Below are 26196 nucleotides of genomic sequence, written 5' to 3' on the forward strand. Positions count from 1 at the left end.
GGAAATACCCTTTCATAACATAGTAATAATAGCTTCTTGTATAGATTTGTTATGCTGTTAATAAATACCCCTTTTACTGAAATACTGATGTTTAAAAAATTGGTCTTGGTTGGAAAAAGCATCTTTTTCTTTAAAAAAAATAGCTTAAAACGATACAAATTTATTATTACAGTTCTAGATATTAGAATTCAGAAGTCAGTATCATTGGGCTAAAAAGTCAAGGTGTCAGGGTGGCTCTAAGGGAGAATCCTATTCCAGCTTCTAGAGCTATGTTAGTTTATGGTCACCTCCACCATCTTAAAAACCAGCAGCACCGAAGATTACAAACATTTCCTTAGTCAACATTTCGTGTAGATTCCTAGGTGAGGAAGTACCAGGCCTGGGTCTGCCCGGGGGCCCCTTCCTCAGCACAGCTTCTACCTCATAGGAACCCACACAAGCATGGTAGTGTGGGCACCCCGAGAAAGGGCAGGTTAAAGCAGGTAGGCAGGGGAGTCTAACATAGGATCTGCCCAGGACTCAGCTCCTATCTTGTTGACTTCACCTCCCAGCTGCTCATCCCTCTGAGAGTCACAGAGCCTCCAACGGACAGGTCCAGACACGTCCACGCAGGGGTCTTTGAACTGGGCTTTTCCGCAGCCTCTCAGCTCTGTCCAGGCCTCCTAGCAGATCCTAATGCTCCTCCCCCACCAACCTTCCCTGGCTCTGTCCTCTCCTACTTGGGGTGGCATTCCTCCCTCAGTGCTGCCTTGCCCCTCTCTTGTACCAAGCCTAGCCCATCCTTACTGTTCTTTTCTCTGGGCTCAGGCTTGGAGCACCAAGGGCTCTCCTCCACCAACATGGCAATATCCGTCATCTGCATGGCAGCTAGGATGTCCTTACCACCCCTGAGGCTCAATCTATTGTTTAGCTATGGCCAGAAATGGGACCAGGATGAGGAAAAGTAGGAGAGCAGACCTCTTACCGTGAGGAGGTCCATGGCTGCACCCACTTATGCTGGTAGGGAGCGAAAGACTTAACTTCTGCTCTCCTGCTCCTTGGCTCCCCTGACTGTGCCCAGCTTCCTCTTTCCTACCCTTGAGTTCAAAACCCCGCCCTGAGCCGTCCCTTTTCCAGGACCAGCTGCGCCCCTTCTGCCCTGTACCCTGGAGACCAGAGGAACTTGTGAGCAACACACAGTGAAAACTTTGGGGAAAGGGGAGAGGACGTAGTTGCTCCAGAAAGGTGGGAATAGAATTGAGAATGTCACAGGTGGAGGGGGACCTTAGAGACCCTCTAGTCCAACTGCCTCATTGTACAGATGGGAATGGGGACTGGGATTTGCGCAAGGTTCCGCAGCCAAGCTGAGATCCATTCCTTAGTCATCAACCCATCTGATCCCTAGAAGGGCTCTGCAAGCAGGATGACAGGGGTTTTCTGTTACTGAGGGGTTAATTCTGGGTCCAAGATAAAGAACTTGCTTCAAGTTCTTCAAGCAACACTGTTACTTGATTGTATCTAGGGAGGGAATCCACACATGATACTGGGGGTTAAGGTCATGGGATGCTAAAGGTTAGTCTCATGCTCAAAAATCACCCTCAACTTCCAAGTATACCACAAGATCTTATTTGCTAGGTAGTCCTTTTTGTTTCACTGGGTCTCAGTTTTCCTTTCAGGAAAACGAACATGAGGGTGTGCATCACTCACTGAGAGGAAGGCGTTCTGGATTTTGTCCCGAAGCCCTAGAGAGATCACCAGTTCTAACCCAGAAGTTACAAAGGGGAAAAGGATGGAGTGGTCTTGGGAGAATAGGGTGCCATAGCGACAGAAGCCTTGACAATTGGGAGTGGAGACCAGGTTGGGCCCAGATGTGCCCTCAGGCAGAGTCCTGAGGGAACCAGTGGAGGGAAGAGAGGGCAGCTTGGCTTTATCAGCTCTTCTCAGTTGTTGTGAGGTCCATGCTCCAGTGTCAGTCATAGAGGGTAGGGAGGCCAAAACCATAGGACCTCCTGGCTCATGTCTGTGGGACCTCCCCACATGTGCTGGCATGTTCTTCTATTTCTCCTGCTAAGAACCACAACTGGCATATAGGGCACTGGACCCAGGAGGCGGGTGGTGAGCTCTCTGGGGAGGACACCCATAGCACGGACTGCGATGAAGATGGTGATGAGGAGGGCGAGGCTGGGAGAGGCAGGAAGGTCTCTCCACAAGTGGCAGCATGCCAGGGAAGAACCTCGGTGCTGAAGGAGCCTAAGGGGGAAGAGAAAGAGGTCAGCGAAGTTGGGCCCACTTCCAGGCAGGATGCCACCCCCATGCGATTGTTTTTGCGGGAAATTTACTCTGGCTGGATATTCTACACCTGACAGCAAACATTCATCAAGGGTTTACTGTAGGCCCTACACTGTGCCTGGAGCTGGGGGGCAGAGACCTAGGCCAGTCCTTCTGCACTGCAGAGTTCAGGGGTAAAGAGACGCTACGGCCACAGGCGGCTGTGAAACAAAGCAGAGGTGAGACGTGCTAAGAGCAAGGGAATCTGAGAATGCTGCAGGGGCTCAGCTGGGAAAGATGATCTGAAAAGATCAGACAAAACTTGGCAGATAAGCACCATTTGAACGGGGACTTAGAGAATTGGGACCCGGAGGAAACAGTTGGGAAGGAAATGCTAGGCTCTCTCTGATAGTATTTCATATTGTTTTGTTTCATGTTTCCTCTGGGGACAGGGCCTGTGTCCTTTCTTCAGCTTGGCCAACACAATGTGAGCATGTGCTCAATGCAGACTTGTATGTAACCGTGGAGGAGACCAGGAGGAGTCCAAGCTCGAATGTTCCCTGGCAACATTCCCACGTCTCCTAGTCTTCCCTCAAGGGAGGCCTCGTAGTCCCACAATAACCCCCTGGGCTCCAGCAGCTCACCTGCACAAACAGGGCACTGTGCACTGTCCTGGACCTCACTGCGTTGGGCCTGGGGTCGGTGGTGTTCTCTCTGACCTGCCTTTGCTGTCCTCCTCTGGTTGGGCCTCGAGTTCGAGCTGGATAAAGGCCTGTGAGAAAGAAGAAAGACCAGCTATTAGTAAGAGGCCACAGGGGCTGAAGGAGCCTCAGGTTAGGACACGAGAGTGTGGACTCCTAGATGTAGAAGCAGAAGCTTAATGGACCCAAACTGAGGGAAGTCATGTAGCCTTGAACATCTGAGTCCAGAAATTCCCTTATTGCTTTCAGGTTTTAAAATTATTCTTTTATTGAGATATAATGCACATCCAATAAAATTCATCCTATTAAAGTATACTTTAATATACAGCTTTGGGATATTCACAAGGCTATATAACCACCACGACTACCTATTCTAGAACATTTTTATCACCTCAAAAGGAAACCCTAAACCCACTAGTAGTCACTAAACACCCCCCACCCCCCTGCCAGGCCCTAGCAACCACTAATTTACCTTCTGTCTCTGTGGATTTGTCTATTTTGGACATTTCATATACATGCAATTATATACTGTGTGGTCTTTTTTGACTGACTTCTGTCACTTAGCATGTTTCAAGATTCATCCATATTGTAGCTTGCATGAGTACTTTATTCTTCTTTCATGGTTGAACAATATTCTATGGTATCAATATACCACATCCTGTTTATCTGATCATCAGTTGATGGACATTTGGGCTGTTTCTACTTTTTGACGATCATAAATAATGTTGCTATGAGCCTTTGTCTATATGTTTTTCTGTGAACACCTGTTATCAATTTTTTTTTTAAAGATTTTATTTATTCTTGAGAGACACAGAGAGAGAGGCAGAGACATAGGCAGAGGGAGAAGCAGGCTCCATGCAGGGAGCCCGACGTGGGACTCAATCCCGGGAATCCAGGATCAGGCTCTGGGCCAAAGGTGGGCGCCAAACCGCTGAGCCACCCAGGGATCCCCTCAATTATTTTTTTTAAAAAAGATTTTATTTATTTGAGAGAGAGAGAGAGAAGCAGGCTCCCTGCTCACTTGAGCAGGGAGCCAGATGCAGGGCTTGATCCCCTGAGATCATGAGCTGAGCCAAAGGCAGACTCTTTAACTGACTGAGACACCCAGTTGCCCCTTTGTCCATTCTTTGGGGTCTATTCCTAGAAGTGGAATTGTTGGGTCATATGATAATTCTATATTTAGCTTTTTGAAGAACTGCCAGATTTTATCAGAGTGGGTGCACCATTTTACATTTTCACTAGCAGTGTATGACAGTTCCAATTTCTCCACACCTTTGCCAACATTTGTTATTGTCTTTTAAAAAATTTACTTTTAAAGTAACTTCTATACCCTATGTGGGACTCCAACTCAGGACCCTGTGATCAAGGGTTGCATGCTTTACTGACTGAGCAAGGCCAGGAGTCCCTGCTACTGTCTTTTGATTACTGTTAACCTAGTGGGTTGATCACTGTGGTTTTGATTTGCTTTTCTCTGATGGCTAATGATATTAAGCATCTTTTCATGTGCTTGTTGGCCATCTGTATATCTTCTCTGGAGAAAAGTCTATTCAGATCTTTTGTCCACTAAAAAATTAGGTTATCTTTTTATTGTTAAGTTGTAAGTGTTCTCTATGTATTCTAGAAAAAAAGTCCCTTATGAATATGATATGCAAATATTTTCTCACATATTCTGTGGGTTCTTTTTATTTTTATTTTCTTGACAGTATTCTTTGAAACAGAAAAAGATTTCATTTTAACAAAGTCCATGAGACACAGTGTATGTTCATCTTCAGATTCTAATTCACTATAGAGCTACCTCCTTGCCTAACTAGCAACATGTAGACAAGGACATCTTTTCTCTACTTACCTTCTAGGTCTGGACATGGAGATCAAGAAACAAGTAGGAGTACCAATGGTACTCTCTGACCCCACTAAGACACAAGTAGGAAAAGAAGGACAGGTGTAGAGGGGCAATAAGATTTGGGGAGGTGATGTGGGTCTTTCAGGTTGACCTACTCACCTGTGGGCTTGCACCTTCCGTCTCTTCGTCCTGCCCACATCATTCATGGAGTTTTGCTCCTCTGGTCTGAGCTCTGTGTTAGAAATACTCATTAAATCTAGTGCACGAAAAAAAAAAAAAAATCTAGTGCACGAACAAAAAGGCCTTCACATATATTTCTTCTTCTTTTTTAAAGATTTGATTTATTTATTTGGGAGAAAGAGAGTGGAGTGTGGGGAGGGGCAGAGGGAGAGTAACAAGCAGACTCCCCACTGAGCAGGGAGTCTGAAGTGGGGCTCAATCCCAGGACCCCGAGATCATGATCTGAGCCAAAGGCATATGCTTAACCGACTGAGCCACCTAGGCACCCTGATGTTCCTTCTTTTAAGAATATTCTTTCTATCTTTTTTGCCTGGCTAATTCTTTCTCACTCTTCAAGTCTTTGATGAGATGCTAATTCATGTGAGGCACTTTCCCTGGATCCTCTAATCTAAATCTGATCATCCTATTATGCTTTGCTTCTGAGGTACTTATCACAGTCTGATGTTTCAGACCTACCTGTATGACATGGAGATGTCTCTCCATTTGAGTAGCAGCACTATTTTATTTACTGTGGTATTCCTGACACCCAGCACAGAGCTTTGCACATAGAGATACTCAATAAATATCTATCCAATAAGTGGCAACAAAACCCAGCAATAACCATTTGTCCAGCTATTTGGAACTTAAGAAACATTTTATATAGTATTTAGTATTTTCCAAGGTAGTTTCATAGCTCCAGTGCCCAGCTGATCTGGTATCCCCAAAAGATTAGTTCCTTCCTATTTTCTGTCTCTTAAAATAATAAACTATATCCTTCCTTATGGCACACCGCTTCTGAAATGAGTCCTATTGATTCCTGTCTCCTGGTATTCATGCTTCCTGCTTAATTTAGCCAAAACCTAGTAATTTGCTTCGAATAAACAGATTATGGCAAAAAATGATAGGATGCCACTCTTGTGATTAGGTTATAAGACTGATTTCTTTTTTCTTTTCATAAAAGTTTATTTATATTTTAGTAATCTCTATATCCATCATGGGGCTCGACCTTAGAACCTCGAGATTAAGAGTCTCATGCTCTTCCGACTTGGCCAGCCAGGCACCCCACTGACCTCTTTCTTGCTGCCTGCCCCCTTGCTCTGTAGCTTGCTTACTTACTGTGATGAAGCAAGTTTCTACACTATGAGATGCTCTAGGCTCTCATGGTGAAGGAAGTGAGGGAAGTCTGACAGCCCAGGAGGAATTGAATCCTACCAACAACCAAGAGAGCGAGCTAGGGCTCAGATCACTGAGCCACCCAGGTGCCCAAACTGTTTCCTTTTTAAAAATTTTTTCAATGAAGGTGCTTGGGTGGCTCAGTTGGTTAAACATCTGCCTTCAGCTCAGGTCATGACCCCAGAGTCCTGGGACTGAGTCCTGCATCGGGCTCCCTGCTCAGCAGAGAGCCTGCTTCTCTCTCTCCCTCTGCCTGCAACTCCTCCTGCTTGTCTGTTCTTTCTCTTTGTCAAATTAAAAAAAAAAAAAAAAAAAAAAATTGAGCCACCTGGGTGGCTCAGTGGTTGAGTGTCTGCCTTTGGCTCAGGATGTGGAATCCCGGGATCGAATCCACATCAGGCTCCCTGCAGAGAGCCTGCTTCTCCCTCTGCCTAGGTCTCTGCCTCTTTCTGTGTCTCATGAATAAATAAAATCTTAAAAAAAATTCCCAATGAAGCAATGAGTGAAACTAAAGTTTTTCAATGAAACTCTACTTATTTTCTCTCTTGCTGTCTAGAACAGTAAAACACAAGAACTCTGGGGTTCAAATTCTAGTTTTGCCACTTATTAACTGTATGATTCAGAACCTTTCTGAACCTTAGGTTCTTTTGTAAAATGAATATAACAGTAACAGTATCTACCTCATAGGTTTGTTATGAACATTAAATACTTAAGTTAGTAAAAGTGCCCTTGCATTGTCTGGTGCAAAGTAGGAGCTACGACATTTTTAATCCTCTCTTCCTCTGTGATAAAATCATGCTATTCCCTTATTTTACTCAATATGCTCCATACACCACTACTCTGACTTAACTGTCCTTCTGAAGGGATCACAAGACATTAATGGTGCAAGAGGCCTCTATTTATATGCTTTAATTCCTTCACTTTGAAGATGTGGGAGTTGGGGCCCAAAGAGATATGGATTCCTGACTTCCAGGCCAGTGTTATTTCAATTATTACTATACAGTATCTGATTTCTCTTCTGGTAACAAGATACTGACAACTGTTTTTTTCCCACATGAAGTCTCATTGGTAAGGCATCCTTGGATAGTAGCAGTGGATTCAGGGAGGAAGGATGGGGCTAGGGAGAGTGAGGAGCCAAAGGCAGGTTGTGGGGACTCACCTGCGCTGGCTGGGTGACTGGGACCTGGTTCCACGTGGCTGGTTTTTGTGTTTGCCATACTCGCAGGGGGTACCCTGCGGGCAGCTGAAAGCACCATGCGGGCTGAACGTCCCAAAGCCCCTGGCTGCAGGTGCTTTAGGATATCCCTAAGCTCTGAATTGTCCTTGGTGCTCCTGCAGAGAAAACAGAGACTTGGTTTCATTCAGAACAGAGACTCTCATTCTGCTCACCCAAGTCGGTAGCATCTAACCAAGAAAGCCACTTTGATATACAGAGTTAGGTCTAGAGGATGTGATTAAGTGGGGGGAAACCAGACAGTTAGTGCCTGTGAATGATTTGGTAGGCTTTCCTTTTTTTAGGAGAAAAAAATGAAAAGTGGACAAGCAAACTCGATTCTGGTAGCTACATACGTCTGAGGATCTGGGAAGAATGTCCTCCGAATGGAAGGATTAGCCAGCCAGGGACTGGGACCAGACTCCTGAGCATCAGAACCCTGAGAAGAAAATGGAGTACAACACACATTCACCACCAGGGGGCACTGCCACCAAGTATCAGGGTAGTCCCAAACCGGAGGACTTCACCTTAATGAGTAAGTATATTTACTGTAACTTTATGTGGTACTTTTGCTTGTGTGCACACTCTCTTCCGGCTCTAGGGTATGAGATCCAGTAGTTTTGTATACTTAGTTTCCCAATGCTAAGGGTATTGTCATTATTCAGAAAGATCAAAGAATATATGCTTTTGGGAAAAACAGGGCCAGAGGACTGACAATCATGTGCAAACTTTTGAAAGCATATATATATATATATATATATACTACATATAAACTACATATATACATATGTAGTTTCAATCTGTATGTACATAAAATTGATTCGTGTAGGTACAAAACTCAAATCACTTCTCTCTTTATACACCTAGGAGAGAACGTAAATAAATATACCCATGTTTCTCTATATTTAAAAATAGTTCAAAAGAGAACATTTTTATAATTTTTCTCTTCTAAATATTATTTAATAATATTGTTTAATTTCCAGTATGATTTCTTTTGCGTACAATTTTGTTCACCTGCAACTAAAAACCTACCAATTTTAGCCATCATTTCTACCCATTGATAGAAAGAGATGTGTATGTACATATGTATATATAGATACCACAAGTATTAGCCTAGGCACTAGCACTAGCCACTATATGTAACTATCATAGGTATTTTATAAACCTCTTTACTTCTAACTCTAGAAATGTCTGCATATGATAATCATGCAATAGATCATTTCCACATAGATTTTATGTGGCATGTGCTACAGTTTCTATTTTTCAAAATTCAATTTATCCATGTCAATTCATCTGTACCTATTTCCTTTTTTATTTTTCCAAATTTCCTTTTTCCCTCGAATTTAAAAGAAGTAAAAAATTTTGTCCTTAATTTGCAGCTGATTCTTCTATCACACTCTTCTTTTTAATATGTATGTATGTAGGCTCTGTGCCCAACATGGGGCTTGAACTCATGACCTTGAGATCAAGACCTGAGCTGAAATCAAGAGTCCAATACTCTACCAACTAAGCCACTCAGGCGCCCTTATCACAGATTCTATTAGAGATAAACATCTTTCTTGTGAAGCATGACCTTGGCTTCATTCTGCAAATATGAGAAGTAGTATTTTTGTTCATATTCACAGCTTGTTATATTTAAGTAATCGCATTCATGGTTTAATATTTTATAAGTGCCATCATAGTTTCATCTTGGACCTATCACTAATTTTGAAATATTTTAATTTTCCAGGGATTTTATTTTTTCTTTGCCTTGTCTCATAAATTTTACAGTGAATGTTACTAGAAAAGATAACTGGATGGGTTTATTTAACTCTAAATGAGATTAGGAATTGGGCTCCTATGCACAAATTAAGTGTAGTCAGGTGGCTTGGCTTATTTGGTCACATGACCTGGGGCATCTCACTAAATTTCTCTGTGCTTCTGTTTCCTAACTGGAAAAACCAGTGCCACAAAAGATCTTATTTCCTAGGGCTAAAAAGCCCTTATGTTTTGCTTTCACTATAATATACCACTAGAATGACACATTAGGGAAAAAAAACCTATGGAATTTTAGAGATCTTAAATTATAAAACCGAGTGCCATCAACCTATTTCCATGCACCAACCCTTAGGAGTAGAAATGTTTCGGGATCTCTTTCCCCGTGGTTTCACTGAGGTGTGTGCAGTATGTTTCACTCTGCTATTAATGTTCAACACCTTTGACATTATGGCTCTGGGGCTGCTGAGTCCCTCTGCTATCCCACCTGGGTCTTAAAGGTACAGGGTAATTTAAAAAAAATTTTTTTTAATTTATTTATTCATGAGAGAAACAGGGAGAGACACAGGCAGAAGGAGAAGCAGGCTCCATGCAGGGAGTCCAATGCGGAACTCGATCCCAGGACCCCAGGATCACACCCTGGGCCGAAGGCAGGCGCCAAACCGCTGAGCCACCCAGGGATCCCCGGTGCAGGGTAATTTAGATGGCCAAAATGGAAAAGGCTCTAAGAAACTCTTATTTAGCCTATAATTAGGGAGACCACATGTCCTGATTTGCCTGGGATGATACTGTTGTCTTGATATAATTAATGGTACTCTTTTTTGCACTTTAAATGTCTCTCAGTTTGGATGGTAAATTTTATGGTGTTCCTATCTACAATTTGCCCCTGGATGATCAGTTATTGTAAAAACCCACTTGCATGCTCTGTTCTAGCTGCCAAGAACCAGTATGGAATAAGACAAACAGGTCCCTAATTTCGCAGAGCTTCCATTTAATTGGAGCCGGGGCCACGGGGCTGTAGCTCCATTCATGTCAGCCCCTGGGCACTGCAGTACCAGAATCTGGCAGAGCACTGGAACTGCTTTCACTGGTCCTGCTGCATTTTTTAGCCCTTCCAAAGAAGGAGGAGTAAATCTCAGGCTAGGCTCTACTTTGTCTCAGTTCCCTGGGTCTCTCCCAAGGCTATACTACAAAAGCATCTCCTCTTCTCTTCTCCATGCCCAGTCTCTTGTTTTTCTCAGTAACTTTAACAGCAATGACACCTGTGACATTGACTCCTGGGGCTGAGCTTCTTTTGGTGATGTCAGATGTTTGGAGCTTCTAGAGCTATACTGTGTGCATAGGAAGGCCTGTGGTACAATGGCTCTGAGTCGCTATGTGAATCTGAATATGGAGGTTCTCCTAGCTGAGATGGAGAATGAGGTGCAGAATGAGGCCTGATGATCTCTAAGTATTTTTTCACCTATAGAATTCTATGACTCTAGCTGTATGTGATTCTGTCTTTGTACTTGTTTGTGAGTGAATTATGATGGAGGGTATCAGAAAGATTAATGAAGACACCAGTGGCAAGAAAGCAGTGAGAGTCAGAATAGGCTTAGGAGGAAAAAAATAACTAGAAGACTGGCTGAGACAAGGGGAGAAAAACTGACCAGATACCTATCCATTGTCTCTTAGCAGTATTTGTGTGCTGTGAGGGGAGAGAAGGCAGGAAAACAGATGAAATTGCAGAACATGTATCTAAGATTATAACTGGTTCTCCTGGCAGGTGGGTCAGGTGAGAACGATGATGGACAGAGAGTAAGTGAGCCCCAGGACTTGCAGGTGCTGGAAGGAAAAGTCTGATGAAAGCTACAGCCCACAGGAACCTAAGCCTAAAGGATGAGATTAAGTTTGAATCCAGAAAGAAACTTCACTCTTGATAAAGAATGAGTGGTCTAATAGCTTCACTGTACTGAAGGCTCACACCCTTGAATCTCCCACGGATCAATGGGGAGGAGAGGTGTTAACTGGCACCTGTAAGAAAGGATAGCAAGTCCATTTATGTTTTTATTTGAGTGTGTATGTGTACGTGCACACGTGTCTATCCCTCAATCAAGCACCAGCTTTCTACCCAGAAATTGAAAAAAAAGGTAGGAAAATACGAAGTCCTTGTTCTAGCATCATACATACCTGGCTCAGCCTAGAGCTCTCGGGGGCTGAGGGAGCCCTCACAGGGTCATCTAAGGAGTCCAGGGAGGAACACACCCGGAGGAAGGCCAGGCCAAAAGACTGCTGACGTGTGAACGGTTGGGAGCAGGTCAGGCGAAGTCGATCCCATGACTCACCTGAGGCTGGAGCCAGGAAATCACCTCAAAGGAAAAAGAAAGAAAATGAGAGGGAAAGAAAATGTGTGAATGGAAGGGAGAAAGGATGAGAAGGTCAGTATTGAGGAGAGGGAAGAAGAGAGGGGACTGCATAGGGTAAACTCCAACAAAAGGAAGAATGGAGGTCATCAGTAACTGGCCCCTCATGCCTTGGTGCTTGGCATGCAGCACCATGCAGACCCATCAAGGTGCACTGAGACCCAGGGCCTTGCCTTCCCACCATCCCTCCTCAGCATCCCACACCGTTCCCGGCATGAGCACATCTTCATGCTACAACTTTCTGGGGACCTTCTCAATATCTTATTTTACAGGATGTACCTGTAGCGTTGGGGTCTGAGGTGACCACCTGCCTGGTGGGGAACTGCATCTACTCTTCCTGGACCACGAGACCTCTGCCTCCCTCAGCACTCCATGGCCTTCACACTATGACATACCAATGCTGCAAACCCTTTCCACCTTTAGCTCCCAGCACTATCTGGTAGTACCTCAGCTCCTGCACCTCCTGTGCTCCTCCCACATCACTCTTCCTTTGAGACATTACAAACACCTGAATTTCAACATAGATAAATCCTTGCTAGACTGTAAATCCCCAGAGGCCAGGAATCAGATCTTATATTTCTTCTGCAGAGCCTAGTGAACACAGAGATTTGCATAGATTGGCACTCAGGAACTACTGTATAGTACCTCAATATATCCATCCTATAGTTTTCTATCACTTACAGAAACATTCTCTACTAACACGTGTATAGTTGTCCATCCTTATCTGCAGGGCACATGTTCCAAGACTCCCAGTGGATGCTTGAAACTACAGATACAAACCGTTTTTTCCTATACATGCATACCTATGATAAAGTTGAACTTATAAATAAATAAGGCACAGGGAGAGATTAACAACAATAACTAATAATAAAATAGAGCAATTATAGTAATATACCATAATTAAAGTTATATGAATGTGGTCTCTCTCTCTCAAAATATCTTAATCTACTCACCCTTTTTCTTGTGATGCTATGAGATGATAAAATGCCTACGTGATGAAATGAAGTGAGGTGACTGATGCAGGCACTACTACTTGACCTTCTGACATTATGTCAGAAGGAGCATCATCTGCTTCTGGGCTGTGGTTGACTACAGGGGGACTACTGTACTCACACTAATGTACATTTGTACAAATAAACACTACTCACAAATAAGAGTTCTATAGCCACCTCCACCCAATCATGTTATGTGTAAATACAAATCATAGCTTATCAATATTCCCGGCTATCGTCTATTCTCATCACAGAGAACTCATACACAAATACACCACACAGCTGTTTGCTCCCTATCTACCCCAGATATAACCGAGCACCTGCACAGGCCCCTCTTCCAAGCCCACCTACCCGCTCAGCTCCATGGCCCTCTATAGCGGGTCATCTAGCTTCACAGCACAGCATCTCTTTCTCATAATCTTTCTTGCTCAGACTCTCTCATTTCTGCTTTTCGCCTTCCTTACCATTTTTATTTTTTAATTAAATTTTTTTTTTTTTTAGGTTTGAGAGTGCTTTAATAGGGAGCGCTCCCGGGCAAGGTTCCCTGACTTGGAGAGGTGGCCTGAGTCAGGGAAGTCGCCTAATTAAATTTTTTTTTAATTTTTCAAGATTTTATTAATTTATGAGAGAGAGAGTGAGAGAGAGACTGTGCAAGATGAGTACAAGCAGGGCGAGGGGTAGAGGGAGATGAAGAAGCAGATTCCTCGCTGAAAGCAGAGCCTGACATGGGGCTCAATCCCAGGACCCTGGGATCATGACCTGAGCCAAAGGCAGACGCTTAACTGAGCCACCGGGGTGCCCTTCCTTACCATCCTTAAACATGCGGACACCTGAGCGGTTTTTCCCCTGCTTTGAATCAGCTAAGGACATGAGCATGGTTGCAGGGAGCAGGGTAACAAAAGGTCTGTCCAGGGACCAGGAAGAACGGCCCACATCAATTTGCAGGAAAGCACAGCCACAGTTACCTGGGGACAAAAGGTTGAGAGAAGGATTTAAAGGTGACGGGGAAAAAAAAATAAATAAATAAAAATAAAAAAAATAAAGGTGACGGGAAGACACATGCTCCCCCTACTGCGCACAAAGAATTGGGTAGGAAAAGGACATTCTTCTATTCTGGGGCTATTTGGAAGCCTAGAAAGATTAAGGAACTTAGTGAGCCAGTACTTGAAGTGGACGAGATCTCAGTCCACAGAATAACAATATGAAGGTTCACAGTGGTCCTACCAGCTGGAAACCTTCCCTGACTCAGTAGACTTGCTGTTTCCCCATCCTCTGGCTCTGGCAGGCAATGCTAATATTTCTCTATTAACCCCTGCTAAGGAGCCTGACACCTCTCCGTCCTGACAGAGCTGAGACCAATGGTATATGTCAGTTCTCTACTCCAGAGAATTCTAAGGCCAACCTTCTCAGCCCATAAACTCCTATGGAGCCTTCTTAGATTAGTATGCAGAGCTCAGCCCCAGCCTGCTCTTGACAATGATATTTAGAGGTGTATACAGGTTCTACGTGTTGGCATTTATAATTATGTCAGTGTCCTCAGGCTTTACCCAGTCTGCTCAGATCAAAGCAGGGCAGGTATATTGCATAATTCAGGGAATGCTATCCCTGTTGCATTCTATGTGAACAGAATCCTCAGAGTTTGCCCACACCATACACCTGTCCTCAGGGCAAGGGCCATATCTCACATTCACACCATGGAAGGTGCTCAGTTCGACTGAATAAGACATTTTGGTGGCACATTTGGAGGGGAATGTTACTCCTGTGTCTCACACAGAGTGAGCTCGGAGAACTCACTCACCCACATCAATGTAGCCAATGGGCACTACCCTCTCCAGCTGGAGTTCTACTTTCAGTTGCCCACTCTTGTCCTGAGGGCAGCTGAGCCAAGGTCCCCTTGGACTGTCTGGGTTCAGCAAGTTCTCCACAGGATACTTGGGATCCTATGTCAGAGAGAGACGGAGCAAATCAGAAACCTCACTGAACCAAAGCCAAGAAGGATGCCCGCAAAGGAGGGACCCCTACATTCTCAAACCTTTCCAGGCATTTTAACATGGTAGAAGGAACACTACGTGGTCCATAAAAAATACAGTTATCACATGACAGGGGATTTACAGACTGTTTACCCCTCCTTTATTTACAAAACTACCTCATTTCATCCTCCTAACACTTTTTTTTTTTAAAGATTTTATTTATTTATTCACACACACACAGAGGCAGAGGAAGAAGCAGGTTCCATGCAGGGAACCTGATGTGGGACTCGATCCCAGGTCTCCAGGATCACATCCTGAGCCAAAGGCAAACGCTCAACCACTGAGCCACCCAGGCATCCCTCCTTGTAACACTTTAGTTTACTATTTAGTTTATTTAACAGTTTCTTAGTTAACAGATCGATAAGCTGAGCTTAGGTTCAGAAACTTACCCAAGGCCACAAAGCCAAATAACCAAAGTTAGAACACCTGTTTCTGAATCCAGAGCTCTTAACCACCACACTGCACTATTTCTTTCTTTTCATTTATAAAGCGCTTTCACAGACATCTATTTATCTTTAACCCTATGAGAAAAGAAAGGCAAGGATTTTTTTTTTAAATGAATGAAAGATTTTATTTTATTTTATTTATGATAGTCAGTCACAGAGAGAGAGAGAGAGGCAGAGACACAGGCGGAGGAAGAAGCAGGCTCCATGCACCGGGAGCCTGATGTGGGATTCGATCCCGGGTCTCTAGGATCGCGCCCTGGGCCAAAGGCAGGCGCCAAACTGCTGCGCCACCCAGGGATCCCAAAGGCAAGGATTTTTATTCTAAGTTCACAACTGATGGTTGGAAATAAAGTAATTCTTGGTTTGAATTCAAAATTAGTATTTTTTTGTGGAAAGGCCCTGAGCAAACTACTTTCTCTCTCTGCATCTAAGTTTCTTCATCCATAAGTAAAGGGGAGGGAGATTATATTCATGGTTTTCAATTTTGTTTTAGCAATAAAATCCATCCTCTTAACTGAAAAAATACCCAAAATGTGTGTGTGTGTGTGTGTGTGTGTGTGTGTGTGTATTTTCCACAAATAAAAACAAAGCTCTGGTTAAAACACAGGTTGGGGGGCCTAAAGACTGCCTGCATTTCCAGAACTGCATTTCCAGAACTGCATTTCCAGAACTATACTCTGTGGGTGTCCACAGAGTATAGTTTGAAAACCTCAGTATTAGGTGGTAAGGAATGATCACTAGCATTTTATAATGATATTTTATATCATATATATATATATATAATGATATTTTATAATGATATAATTATATATGAAGAAAACCATTCCGGCTGATTATGTTGGTAAGAATATGGTTAATATTTATTTTATTTCACTTAGGAGTTGATATAGTACTTCTTAAAGACTCTCTTAAAGGTCTTTCCAAAATAAGTGGGGATGTTTTTGATTGTCATAATGATCCTGCTATAAATGAAGACTTATGTCACCCAAAATGCCAAGGTACCCTCTGAGAAACAGAAGGTAATAAAGGTGAGGAGTGGGAAGAAAGTGTAAATGGATAGAAATGACAACAGAGGAAAGGGTGGGAAAGGGTGGGAAGTCCCTAAGAATCACCACATTGGATCAATCCTGGGCCCAGGGCCCAGCATCTAGATCTAATTGGGATAATCGGGATTTCCAGAAAGTGAACTTCTAGGGAGGAGGCTGAGATCACCTTTGATGGTGGGGATGATATCCTCACAGGTCAGAGATGACTTTGAGTGTTCTGGCCTGCTCTCAATGAGAGAGTAACTACCGTGGTACAGACCGTACACCTACAGTTTTAGCAGTTCCCTTCCAACTAAGGGTGGAATCCTGAGGTTGTTTCCTTCTTTACCTTTTAATTCCTGGGAATGCTTCTTTTACCCATCCTGCATTGCTCTGGGAACAATCTGAGCACAAGACCTATGTGTCCTCCTTTGACTTTGGATCTCCAAAGAAGGGGCAATGTCTCTTCGATTAAACTGGGAGATTCCTGAAAGTGCAGCCAAGTCTCCTTTTCTTGTCATTCCTTTCAGTCACCAAGAAAAAACAATGCCTGCTAATTAACGTTACCTGAGAGGAAAATGATACCACGTGGCTAATCTTTACAGGAGCCATGGCAGGCCCAGCAGTTCTCCCAAGTACAAGACAAAAATACTTTCTCCTAAGATTTCTTCCGTCACCACGTCACCACTTTGGCACTGCCTATGTTTTGGTCCTGTCGGCTTCCAGAAGAGAAAGAATCCTCACGTTACTCCTGAAGAAAAAAACATAAGAAAAACAAACTAGCCATGGCTGGTTCTCTGGTAATTTCTGCAGCAGTGAGTAAGACTGTTTCTGGTGCCCATGATGGGCACTGGGCAGGGAACAGATCTGGCTGGGAGGTGAGATTCCAACAAACTTGAAACAACTGGAATGCATTCATAGGGCAACAGAGTGGCAAGTACAAAATATGTTACTATGATCATAGTGGGTTAATATGTAGATGAACTCCCAAAGGCATGAGTTGTGCCTTTAATCATTCACCTATATTACGCCACTAGAAACTAGTACATAGCAAAGATGCGACAAATGTTCAATTATATCTTAATTTTTTCTTCCCTTTAAAATCAACCTTCTTTTAAAAAGTAAAAAATAAAACAAAATCAATCTTAACTTTGTTTTTCATTGTTACTCCCATTAGGAATCTTCAAGGGCTTGTTGATGTATGCAAATCCCTTTTTACATGGTAGGTACTTAATAAATATTAATGCAGCTTTGCCCCTCAAAGTATCTATAATGTAGAGCTCTACATTTTCTGCTTCATCTGCTCCTACTCCTTTCATCAGAGGATGTATTTTACCTCTCATTGTTTTATTTAATATTGAAAGCTCATTATGGACATCTGCACTTTGTCTTTTGCCAAACTTCATATATTTTAAATATATGCAAAAACATACATATTAGTATAATGGACTTTTACTCATCCATCACCTGGCTTCAACAATTCCTTGGGTAGAGGTGTTTTAAAGTTGCCTGAATGCCTTTAAGTGTGATCTCTCCCCAAATATTTATACCCTGCCCTTTTACCCTTGTTTGCTACCCATCTGGCCCCTAAGAATGAGTCCATGATTCCTAATACATTTCTGGCCATAATGTTTGGTCTTCTTGCCTCCTTCCCTACTCCCTCAATCTCCAATTTCTTCCCCTCATCTCCAAGACTTTCTTCATTCCATTGTCTTTGCTTGAAATGTTCTTTCCCTTTTGCACTTGTCAAATCAAATGCATCTCTGATGCTCAAATATCATCTCCATCTCAACCAGCTCAATTGATATTCCCATCCTCTTGATTCTGTGTTACAATTATCTAGGTATATGTCTTTTTTTTAAAAATTTTATTTATTCATGAGAGACACACAGAGAGAGGCAGAGACATAGGCAGAGAGAGAAGCAGGTTCCATGTAGGAAGCCTGATGTGGGACTCGATCCTGGGACTCCAGATCACTTCCTGGGCCAAAGGCAGGCGTTTAACCACTGAGCCACCCAGGCATCCCATTTTTTTTTTTTTAATTTATTTATGAGAGAGAGAGAGAGAAAGAGAGAGAGAACAAGAGACCACAAGTAGGGGGAATGGCAGAGGGAAAGGGAGAAGTAGGCTCTCTGCTGAGCAGGGAGCCCAATGTAGGGCTCAATCTCAGGACCCTGAGATTATGATCTGAGCCAAAGGCAGAAGTTTAATTGACTGAGCCACCCAGGTGCCCCATCTGAGTATATGTCTTATGTCCCTTGACCAACTGTAAGCTCTTAGAGGACAAGCTTCATGTCTAATTCATTTCTGTATCTTCAATATAAGAGGGAGAAACATATAGTTCCAGATTAGCAAATGTCTACTGAATGACCATAAAAATTGAGCTCCAAAGGGCCAGCAGTCATGGAGTGCTCATAGTGGGATAGATTGCTATGACAGTGGAAACAGTGAAGGTCATCCAAAAGTCAAGCACTCTTCATAGGTCACCTTCAATACGGTGCTACGGCTTCAAAGTGGGAAGAATGCAGAATGAGTCTCTAGGCCTTCAGATTAATTAGAGTTGATTATTCACACTATAGATACTCACTGAACTTCAACATTTTTTCTTATTCTCGGCACAAAAAGATGTACTGGATATATAAAAATAATAAATAAGATATGGTCTTTATTTTGGAGAAACTCCCAGCATATGTTTGTGATTTTTTCTAAGATTTTATTTATTTATTCATGAGAAACACAGAGAGGAGAGAGAGAGAGAGGCAGAGACACAGGCAGAGGGAGAAGCAGGCTCCATGCAGGGAGCCCAACGTGGGACTTGATCCCAGGTCTCCAGGATCAGGCTCTGGGCTGAAGGCGGCACTAAACCACTGAGCCACCTGGGATGCCCCTGGGATGCCGTTTTTTTTTTTTTTTTCTACATTTGTGATTTGATGTGAAAACTCCGTCTCTCATCACTAACACAGATGACTGACTTGGCCAGCCCCCAAACTACACTCTAGGCTTGGGGACCTTGAAGCTGTCAATCTTGGATATTTTATTTAGTTAATATTTTAGTAGGTACCAGGCAGTGTATTGGTATAGAATACATAACGAGGAGTAAGATATATACAATCTTTTTCATGAAGATCACAGTCTATCAAACTGCTTGCAGTTCTCCAAGATAAGTGCTTTCCGACCTCCTCACGCTTGTATATGCTGTAGTTCTTATTTTTTGGCAATGGCCTGTTTACCTCACTATGTAGAGAGCACTTTTAGGATGCAGATTTTTGTCATGTTCATCATCTCTCACACCTCGGGGAGATGCTGAAACACAGTAGGTACAAAAAGCCATTGAAAAGAGTAGTTTATTAAGTCAATATACTTCCAATCAGAATTTCAGCAGAAGATTCTGACAAACTCATCAACAAATAAACAGCCACAAATTCTAAAAAGACAGACAAACAGATCCCAGAAACAGACGCATATAAATGGGAATTTACCTGTTGATTGTAAGATAGAACAGAGTCATGAGTCTGTCAAAAAAAAGATGAGGTAGGGCAGCCCGTGTGGCTCAGTGGTTTAGTGCCGCCTTCAGCCCAGGGCCTGATCCTGGAGACCTAGGATCGAGTCCCACGTCGGGCTCCCTGCATGGAGCCTGCTTCTCCCTCTGCCTGTGTCTCTGCCTCTCTCTCTCTCTCTCTGTGTGTGTCTCTCATGAATAAATAAATAAAATATTAAGAAAAAAGATGAGGTAATAAATGGTGTTCAAAAACTTGGTCCAGGGACGCCTGGGTGGCTCAACAGTTTATTTATTTATTTATTTATTTATTTATTTAAATTATTTTTTTATGATAGTCATACAGAGAGAGAGAGAGAGGCAGAGACACAGGCAGAGGGAGAAGCAGGCTCCATGCACCGGGAGCCCCACATGGGATTCGATCCCGGGTCTCCAGGATTGCTCCCTGGGCCAAAGGCAGGCGCCAAACCGCTGCGCCACCCAGGGATCCCGGCTCAGCAGTTTAGTGCCTACCTTCAGCTCAGGGCGTGATCTGGGGGTCCCGGGATCGAGTCCCACATCGGGCTCCCTGCATGGCACCTGCTTCTCCCTCTGCCTGTGTCTCTCCCTCTCTTTCTCTCTCTGTCTCTCATGAATAAATAAATAAAAATCTTTAAACAACAACAACAAAAAAAAACCCCCAAAACTTGGTCTACTTGTGAAGAAAAATACAAGTAGATCCCTACCTCATAACATATTTGAGAAATTATCCTCAAATGAATCAAAGATGGAAACATGAAAAATACTTTAAGGTAACAAAAACAAGATTAAAGTAGAAATGACTGGAAGAAGATATCCACAACTCATAAAAACTTGGACAGTATTCAGAATGTATATTTTCAAATATTACAAATCAGTAAGAAAGGACAAAAGTCCAATAGAAAACTGGAAAGAAGATAGAAATACAATTCACATAAGATCTGAATGACCAAGAATCTGTATTTAAAAAAAAAATCCTTATACTCCCTGGTAATAAAGAAACTGCAACTCCTTCCTCTAAGACCATGTGTACAGACATATAAAATATTTCTAATAGCAAAAACCCATAAAACTCTAATGTCCATTAGTTGAAGAATGGATAAATGGGAATACGGGAACTACTATATATATTATATAATGGAATACTATCTGTTAAAAGACATGAATTAGATGTAAATATACATAAACATGGACAGTCTTCAAAAAATACAGCGAAAGGGTAAGTTACAGAGTGATATAGAAAACAGCACTTATGTTCATCAAAAAACAAAATGAATACACTTACACTGTGAACACACAGAATTTTTCCCCATAGACTGGAAGCATATCCAGCTAATTGTGACAATAGTTGTGTCTCGGAAAGATGAAAGGGTACTGGGTCTGAGAATCAAAGACACAGAGAAGTTCAACCTTATATAATATCTGTATTATTTTATCTTTTTAAAAAATGAGGACGCAAATTGATCATGATGTCAATAGTCAATTTGGGGTGATTGGGTATAAGGTGTTTACAATATTCTCTGCTTTGTTTCACATAAAAAAAACAATTCCCATTTTAAGTAAATAAGATGCCTGTAGATGGTGTAAATATTACCCTGTAACTTCTGGTTGGTCCTAAAACAACGCTGACAGGTACCCTAGTGGGAGTCCACTGCTCATCCCTGGCACTACTCTCCCCCATAGAACCAGCTGGGATGCTCAGGGGTTAAGTGTGCAGGGGCCACAGGTTGTAAGTTGTTGGGTCCAGAAGTAAGGCTAACAAGGGGTTGGAAATGAGTTAGGAAGTTTAAGTTGGGGCGCAGCACAGAGAATACAGATGGGAGCTGGGGATGCAGGACGCGTAGTCGGAAAGAGTATCGAGATGCGTGAAGTGATCCTAAGGCGTGAGAGGCCAAGAAGCAGTTTGGGGCAGTGGAGGTCGCGCGAGGCTCTTCTCTAGCTTCGGGAGGCTAAGCCGCGCAGCCCCGCCCCCCCCGCCCCCCGGCCAAAAAAAAAGAAAAAACCTTGGAACACGCTGTTTTGTGCATTCCTGCTCCGCCACCCATTTTCGGCAACTTCCCTCCGCATCAACAGCCTCCCAAAGCCCCTCACCCGGGACAACGGACCTCGAAGAGCCACCGCAGCCTCAGATCGTGGACCAGGAACCCATTCTCCCGCCAATTCAGCCCTCTGACCTCCGCCGTCTGACCTGGATCACGCCTCTGACGCCTCTCCAGGTCCGGGAAATTGTTCTGTGGCCTCAAGAAGCCGCTGTTTCTGAAAAATGACTCCCATCGAGGCAAGAAGACATTCGCTAACTGCAAGAAAAATACATTTCGTGTGTATCTATGTATGCTTTACGTCTATTTTTAAATGTATATTTTTAGGCATGTATTATGCAAATTTTCACCCGCTACAAGTCTTTCAGAGCTCGGAACTTAAACTTCCGGGTCAGATTCAATGCATTCTGGGAAATGTAGTCCTTAGCCTCCACGCTTCACTTCTTGGAGCTCAGAGTGAGGGAGCGTCGCGAAAGTTGACGATTTAGAGACCCTTCTCTTTTGCTGTCCAAAAGGGAGAACTGGTGAAATATTTGCACTGAAAATAATACAAACCCAATTTCTCATTTTCCAAGAACCCTCCTTCACGGAAGCTTGGAAGTGCACGGAAACCTTCCCTCCCTGACCTTTACGGAGTAGCAGGTAGACGGTCTCTTAGTCCCTCTCGGAGCTCCGCCTGTCCTGATGCCCCGCCCCCCTGCTGGAACTCGAGCCGCCGATTGGCTAGGAGCACTTGAGCGGCGGAAGCAGCTGGCTAGCGGGGGGACGAAGGGAGGGGGAGAGTTGTGAAGATGGCGGCAGTGGTGGAGGTGGAGGTTGGAGGAGGTGCTGCCGGGGAACGGGAGCTAGATGAGGTAAGAAGAGTTCAGAGTCAAGGAGGGAAGAGGCTCAGCCTGAAATTGAAGGGAGGGGAGGAGAGTAAGGTCCTGGGGGAGGGGGACCCTGAAAGGGAAGGAGCCAACTGGGGGGCGGGTGCGAGGAGAGTGAAATCAGAGGTACACTGGGCTCGGGGACTCAGAGGCGGTCACGGGGGTAGGAGACTTGCAGTAACCTCAAGGGTGGAGATGGAGGACAGGGAGAGAAGCCAGGGAGGGTGGGGGGGTTAAGATTTGAGATTATTAGCTGGGGGTCCTAGGGTGTGACTGAAGGGCTCAGAGGGAGCTTGAGTTGGAGGGGCGTGGACTTCTGTAAGGGAAGGCCGGGCTTTCGCCGTGGGAGAGTCGAGTCTGGATTTGGGGTGGGGGTTGGGGACGCGGACCGCGGGAGAGTGCTAGTCTACTAGCGTTATAGCGTTATTTTTATGTAAGAACAATTTTATCTATCCTTACACTATAGGACTTTGTACATAATGTGCACTCAGTAAAGTTTTGGGCACTGAATGGATGAATGAATGATTATATACCGGAATTCATTCACTCATTTGACAAACATTACATGCTGTCTTTGTGCTGAGTCCTGGGCTAAGTGCTAGGGATATAGGGGCCCTCCCATGGAACAGCCCATAGCCTAGCGGTGGGAGACCCACAAGGCAGACAAGTCGTTGCATCAGCGGTATAATGGTGGCACTGAAAAGAGGGGACCAATTCATTTGGGGCTAGAGAAGGCTTCCCAGAGGAACTGAATCTTATGGGATAAATGATTCTCTATTTCTGGCGCCTTCTGGACGTATTAGTTCTTTGAAGGTGAGCTCCTTGAGGATGTATGTCCCCTTTTCCTGTTTAATAGGCGTTGAACAACTGATGTATTAAATTACCAGTGGCCCTTGAATCACTGGGAGGGAAAGAGACCCTGAGTTTGAAAGGAATGAAGGGATGGCACTGAGAAGTAAAGAGAAGGTGACAAAGGAAAGGGAGATGATTCTGAGGCCAAAGGTATATTCAGAACAGGTGCTTGTGACTTTGCACAGGACAGTAGATGGACAGCACAGAGGGATGGGAGGAAAGGGATTCATTGCCAGGAGTGGAATCGAAGGGATCGCTGAGAGATCAGAGTATTAGAGGTCTTGGTTTTGGGGATGGGTGACTGGGGAAGACTGGGGGTGAGGCTCAAAGAAAGGGAGTAGAAGTGGACTGAAGAAGTCAAGACTGTTTGCTTCATGGTGGGATGACTTAGTGGATTCGTTTTACCTGAGTGGGATGATTACGGTGGCAGGATGAGACTGAGTAAGTGACAGGTGGTTAGAGCAGGGGGAGGTTTTTAAAGAAGCACTTTAGGGGATCCATGGGTGGCGCAGTGGTTTGGCGTCTGCCTTTGGCCCATGGCGCGATCCTGGAGACCCGGGATCGAATCCCACGTTGGGCTCTCGGTGCATGGAGCCTGCTTCTCCCTCTGCCTATGTCTCTGCCTCTCTCTCTCTCTCTCTCTGTGTGTGACTATCATGGGTGAATAAAAAAAAAAAATAATAAAGAAGCACTTTAGACCCGTACCTGCCAACCACTGGAGGTATTTGATATCGCTCAGTTGGTGACAGCGGGTGGCTGTGGACATGACCTCTAAGGCCCCTTCCAGCTTTAAGTTTCTGTGATTACAGTTGGCTGTGGTTCAGTGAGGTGTGTTTGAAAGTGCCCTGGAAAAAGTAAATATGGTATTAAAGTTATTACGTATGGTTTGTTAGTCATGAGCTTTCCTTTGAGGGAGGCTTATTTCAGTTATGTATATCAGGGTCTATTGGGATAGAGAGCAAAAGTACTGGGAGAGGAGAAAAGAAAAAGTCTTGATCTAAGACACTTTTGATTTTTGCTTCTTAGCTTTTCTTATGTTTTAAGAACTTAAGAGCTTCTAGTTGTGTAATATACTTACTATGAGTATGTTATAGACTTATTAGAGTGTCATGCCTAGAAATCAGCTTTATATGTCACCACCAGCATCCATCCCAGAAACTTCTATTAACTTGTTTTACTTACTGAGAAAGAATATAATCTCTCTGGAAATTCTATATGGACTAGTTCTATCTTTTGTGTGTCTGAGAAAATAACTCTGACAAGCAGGAACAGCCAGTTATCCCTTCAAGTTCCCTTCCCCCAAACGAACAAACAAACAAAAAACCAGGGGTCTGGTCTGGCGGACCTTAGTTTATGTGAGTTTCTATTAAAGTCTACCCAGCTGTTTCTTAGCAGCCTTAATTAGTGAAGAAGGTGAAATTCATCCTTATAATTTGTAATTATGGAGGTCTACTGTGTGTTATGCACTGGCAATTCAAAAGTAAGACAGGATCTTTACCCTAAGTTACAATGTGGGGAAGAGACACGCAAATAGCTCTATAGTGCTAGATAATTGTTATAATGGAACTGTGTAAAAAATTCAGTGGGGCAAGCACTTAAGTCTGCTAGGGGGAGTCAGTGAAATCTTTCTGACAGAGGTGGGTTTTGAGCTGAAAAAATAAAGATTGGGTTTACAAAGAAGTGATTTGCATGTGGTGATAGAGTTGTCTTCTGGTAGCCCTTTTCTGTTTGATGGGGAGACTACCTTAAGGCGCCGGATAAGGGTAGCGGGTAGCCTAACTAAGAGGCAGTTGGTACTTTTTGCCACTTCTTTGGAAAGATGGCACATGCTGTGGTTTTGTCTTCAGGATATTGTACTTGTGTTTTCCAATATCAGATGCCATTAGCATGATAAGTGGTCTGGAATAGCAGCCATCAGTTCATTCATTCCTTTCCTCTTTTGTCTTTTCATTATTTGCTTCTCTAGTAATTGAGGTGAAAAAGGCTTTGCTAAAATGCCTCTCTTGTTTTGGAGAGGTGTTTGGAAAAGAGGGTTTAGGAAAGGTTACAGTTTATTGAGTCCTTACCATAAACCAGCCCCTGTTTAAAATCATCTACTTGCATTATCTCATTCATTACTAATAGCAGCAGCCCTGTGAGTTAGATGGTATTAACTGCATTTTATACATGAGAAGACTGAGGTTGCATAACTTTTCTAGGATTCTACTGTTTGTGAGTGGGGAGGTTCATATTCTAACCCAGGTCTGCCTGTGCTATCCTGAGCTTAGCCTGTGCTGTACTGAGCACCTTCGTTCCATTTCTCTATTATTTGTGCTGTGGGTAGGTAATTTTTTAAAAATTTATTATTCATGAGAGCCACAGAGAGGCAGAGACTAGGCAGAGGGGGAAAGCAGGCTCCCTATAGGGAGTCCGATGTAGGACTTGATCCCAGGACCTGGGGATCATGACCTGAACCAAAGACAAACGCTCAACCACTGAGCCACCCAGGCGGCCCCTCTGGGTAGGTAATTTAAAACTGAGATCTTATGATCTCATGTGAAAATTGATACGGTACATTTCATAAGTGACTGTGATTCAAAGGAGCATTTTGAGTGTCACATTTGTGACAGTGATTTTATTAATATTCCCTATTTATAATCAGGGAAGTTGAGGTTCAGAGTATTTGAGAATGCTGAGGATCTTGCAACTACTAAGTGGTTTAAACCCATATATTTTTCCAGATTCCAAAGTATTTGTTTCCCCTCAGTTTAAAGGCCTAAACTGCAGACTCATCTTACCAAAGTAAACTATCCCTTTCTTTATATACAGAAGTTTCTCTTTAAAAAAAAAAAAAAAAAAGATTTTATTTCCTTATTCATGAGAGACAGAAAGAGAGAGAG

The 26196-nt window shown here is 43.4% G+C and overlaps 2 protein-coding genes across 3 annotated transcripts in view; one reads left to right on the forward strand and one right to left on the reverse strand.

Annotated features, from left to right (window-relative positions):
* LOC121476466 (short transient receptor potential channel 2) overlaps positions 1-21975 on the reverse strand; it is a 38840-nt gene extending 16865 nt beyond the window's left edge. Inside the window, exons 1-13 of one of the 2 annotated variants that reach the window (XM_041730509.1) lie at positions 21663-21975; positions 20843-20937; positions 16611-16794; positions 14341-14482; positions 13352-13507; positions 11318-11496; positions 7750-7832; positions 7340-7512; positions 4948-5020; positions 2892-3019; positions 2117-2229; positions 1524-1545; positions 1145-1161 (exon numbers count right to left, since the gene is read on the reverse strand). In XM_041730509.1, coding sequence (XP_041586443.1) covers positions 1145-1161; positions 1524-1545; positions 2117-2229; positions 2892-3019; positions 4948-5020; positions 7340-7512; positions 7750-7832; positions 11318-11496; positions 13352-13507; positions 14341-14482; positions 16611-16655 — 1131 coding nt within the window. In that variant the 5' untranslated portion in view covers positions 16656-16794; positions 20843-20937; positions 21663-21975. Of the gene's footprint in view, positions 1-140; positions 2230-2891; positions 3020-4947; positions 5045-7339; positions 7513-7749; positions 7833-11317; positions 11497-13351; positions 13508-14340; positions 14483-16610; positions 16795-20842; positions 20938-21662 lie in introns of those variants that run through there. The other variant, XM_041730510.1, reaches the window with a different exon arrangement.
* Positions 21976-22339: 364 nt separating this feature from the next.
* The window catches only part of RNF121 (ring finger protein 121), an 84793-nt gene continuing 80936 nt past the window's right edge, over positions 22340-26196 (forward strand). Inside the window, exon 1 of the mRNA XM_041730119.1 lies at positions 22340-22450. Coding sequence (XP_041586053.1) covers positions 22388-22450 — 63 coding nt within the window. The 5' untranslated portion in view covers positions 22340-22387. The remainder of the gene's footprint in view (positions 22451-26196) is intronic.

Source organism: Vulpes lagopus, chromosome 15 (genome assembly GCF_018345385.1).
Source record: "Vulpes lagopus strain Blue_001 chromosome 15, ASM1834538v1, whole genome shotgun sequence".
NCBI lineage: Eukaryota > Metazoa > Chordata > Mammalia > Carnivora > Canidae > Vulpes > Vulpes lagopus.